Source organism: Orycteropus afer, unplaced genomic scaffold, assembly GCF_000298275.1.
Source record: "Orycteropus afer afer isolate SDZICR_OR568_19922 unplaced genomic scaffold, OryAfe1.0 scaffold00130, whole genome shotgun sequence".
In the NCBI taxonomy this organism is placed as follows: Eukaryota; Metazoa; Chordata; class Mammalia; order Tubulidentata; family Orycteropodidae; genus Orycteropus; species Orycteropus afer.
In genome coordinates, this window is record NW_006921717.1 from 8,333,215 (window position 1) to 8,336,235 (window position 3,021).

General features: G+C 47.2%; 1 protein-coding gene across 1 annotated transcript in view; it reads left to right on the top strand.

The window, feature by feature from the left end:
- Positions 1-850: 850 nt before the first annotated feature.
- Positions 851-3,021, top strand: part of SLC15A3 (solute carrier family 15 member 3) — a 45,913-nt gene continuing 43,742 nt past the window's right edge. The window contains exon 1 of the mRNA XM_007945021.2: positions 851-860. Within this exon, the coding sequence (XP_007943212.2) occupies positions 851-860 (10 nt within the window). The remainder of the gene's footprint in view (positions 861-3,021) is intronic.

Genomic DNA, 3,021 nt, shown 5'->3' on the forward strand with positions numbered 1-3,021 from the left:
GAACTATCTCTATGGGGTCCAATTGACAACAGCAACTCAACAGATTAAACAGAAGCTCAGGGGGCAGAGAGCTGTGTTAATGGAGAGGAGCAACTCTGAAATGGCTGCACAACTCAAATTGTTGTCACCGAGTGGTACACGTAGACATGGTTGGATTGGTATGTTTTGTTGTGCATATTCTTAACAACAAAATTAAATTAAAAAAAACAAAAACCAGGACATTGGTATTGGCAGAACTCACTGAACTAGACTGCACACCTGCTTTGCATTTACTCATTAAAAAAAAGAAAAAGTCTTTGTGCCTAGAATCCTTTTGCCATCCTCCTCTGTATGGGGAAGCCTTCTCGTCTCGCTGTCCGGCCCCTCTGAGGCACTGATGCCTCTCTCTGAGAAGCCGCCCTCTGCTGCCATGAAGGCTCAAGGTCTCCCTCCACTGACTCCCACCTCCCCAGAGGCAGAGCAGCCAAGCAATCGAGAATATGGGTTTTGGAGACCCACAGACATGGGTTGAAATTCAGCCTCCACCACCAACCTGGGACAGAACCCATAACTTTCTGAGGCTTGTTTTCCCCATCCATGAAACGGTGATTTCCCCAAGGCTGTTGTGAGGGTGAGACAGCATAAGCCCGCCTGGTGCGTGGAGAATGGTAAACCAACTGCCGTCAAGTCACTTCTGACTCACGACAACCCCGTGTGTGTCAGAGTAGAACTGTGCTCCATAGGGGTTTCCATGGCTGATTGTTCAGAAGTAGACTACCAGGCCTCTCTTCCAAGGCACCACTGGGTGGACGAGATTCTGCAACCTTTTGGTCAGTAGCAGAACATGTTAACCATTCTGCCACCTCGGGATATGGAGATTGGTGAGTCCCTCGGAATGGATGGTGAGTTCAGTTATCACTGGTCATGTCTATTGTCACCCTTGTTGCAGGCTGACCCCTGCATGTTCTTCTACATTCCTCACCACACACTACAGTGTTCAAGGGCAAATCCTCATATCACATGTGTCAGAGTTAGCATAGGGCCTTATACATGGTAGGTACCAAATAAATGTGACTAGGTGTAATATCCTGCCAGACTCCTGGGCCTCTTTAATTTCTACCTTTGTTCCTGGGCCTGGCAAGCAGGGCAGCTTCAGGGTAAAGACTGTGGGGCTGGGCCATGACGAGAAAGGCAGCCACTGTGGAACCTTTCTGACCCTAAGAAGCCTTTCAGGTGATACATGGCAAACTGCCTCCATGAACAGCTGCCACCTTTGCCATGACACAAGGTAGTAACCATTACTGAATGTTTTGATCAAAGATTCTATAGAAGAATGCTGATCAAAAGGGGGGAAATGCAGAACAGAATTTCAAATTCTCGTAGAGTCCAGACTTTCTGGATACATGGAGGCTGAATGAACCCTCAAAGCTATTGCCCTGAGTTAATCTTTAAACCTTAAACCAAAAGTATCTCCTGAAGTCTACTTCAAACCAAAGAACATTTTAGCTTAATTAGTAAAGAATGTTTGCTTTGAGCACTGTGCATTTTTAAAGAACTATCTACATGGGCTCAAACGGACAACAGCAAGAATAGACAGGAAGCTTAGGGGGCATTGAGTTTATGTTAAAGGGGCAGAAACAATTGAGAAAAGGAGAATGAGTATGGTTGCACACCTTGAAGAATATACTCAGTGTTACTGAATTGTATGTACAGAAACTGTTGGATTAGCATATGCTTTGCTGTGTATACTTTCAAGAACAGCAATAATAATAAATTATTCATATAAGAAGTCTTCCAGGTGGCCCCAGGACCTCAGAGGCCTCTCAAGGCTGTGCCTGGACTAAGTGGTGTGACTGCAAGCCCAGGGGAGTGATATTTGGGAAAGATGCCTTGTACCTGGATGGGCCCCAAAAGGACAGACAACCAAGAGACAAGCCACTTTTGTGGTGGAAAGAGCTCTGGGCTGCTGGTCAGATGTAAGCTCAAATCCTGGCACTTAGTAGCTACAGACTTTGGGTGAGTCTGTTGGTTTCCTCTTCTCTAAAATGGGGTTGTTGTGTGGCTAGGTGAGCTCTTTGTACAACAGCACTGTTAACCACTAGATCCTGAGTACATACACCAGGGGCTCTTTTTTCTTGCTATGTAACATTTATAAACCATTATTATAAGCACTGCTGTGTTTGAGTATGTTCAGGCACATGATCTAAATTCATTTTCACACTGTGGTGAGCTGGGTGTAAGCAGGCACAGAGAAGTTAAGCAACGTGCCTGGGGTCACACAGGGCTGGGATGGAGAACCCAAGTCTGCCTGATTCCAAAGGCCACGTTTCCAAATGCAGGATGCTGGCTTGGGGTGAGTTTCAGAGATAGCTAGATCCCTTCTCCTTCCAGCCAGTCTGCAAATTCTCAAAGGAAGCAAGGAAGAAGGCAGGCAGAGAGGTAAGGAAGTTGCTTAGGCAAGTCAGAACCAGCAAGTTAAAGCTTAGCTAAGTCCAAAACTCTGTTCCCATTGCCTGCCTCCTCAAAACCCAAAGCCAAACCCATTGCCGTCAAGTCAATTCCGACTCACGGCGACCCCATGTGTTACAGGATAGAACTGCTCTGCGTGGTTTTCTTGACTGTAATCTTTCTAAGAGCAGATCACTAGGCCTTCCTTCTGCAGTACCACTGGGTGGGTTCAAACCATCAACCTTTAGGTTAGTGCAGCACCCAGGGACCTCCTGGGGCTCAGACAGCCCAAACCAGTTGCTATGGAGTTGATTCCAACTGACGGTGACCCCATGTGCCACAGAGTAGGATGCTCACGGATGTGACCTTCCAGAACCAGATCACTAGGGCCTGTCTTCCAAGGTGCCTCTGGAAGGACTTGAACTGCCAACCTTTCAGCTACTAGCAAGGTGCTTAACCATTTGTGCCTCTCAGGGACTCCTCAGGGCTCTAGACCCCTGAACAATGGCTTTTTCCCAAGCTGAATGGGAGGAGGACACAGGTTTGGGTACCATCTCCAACTTCAAGGCTCACCAGGGAAATCCAGAGGCTGCC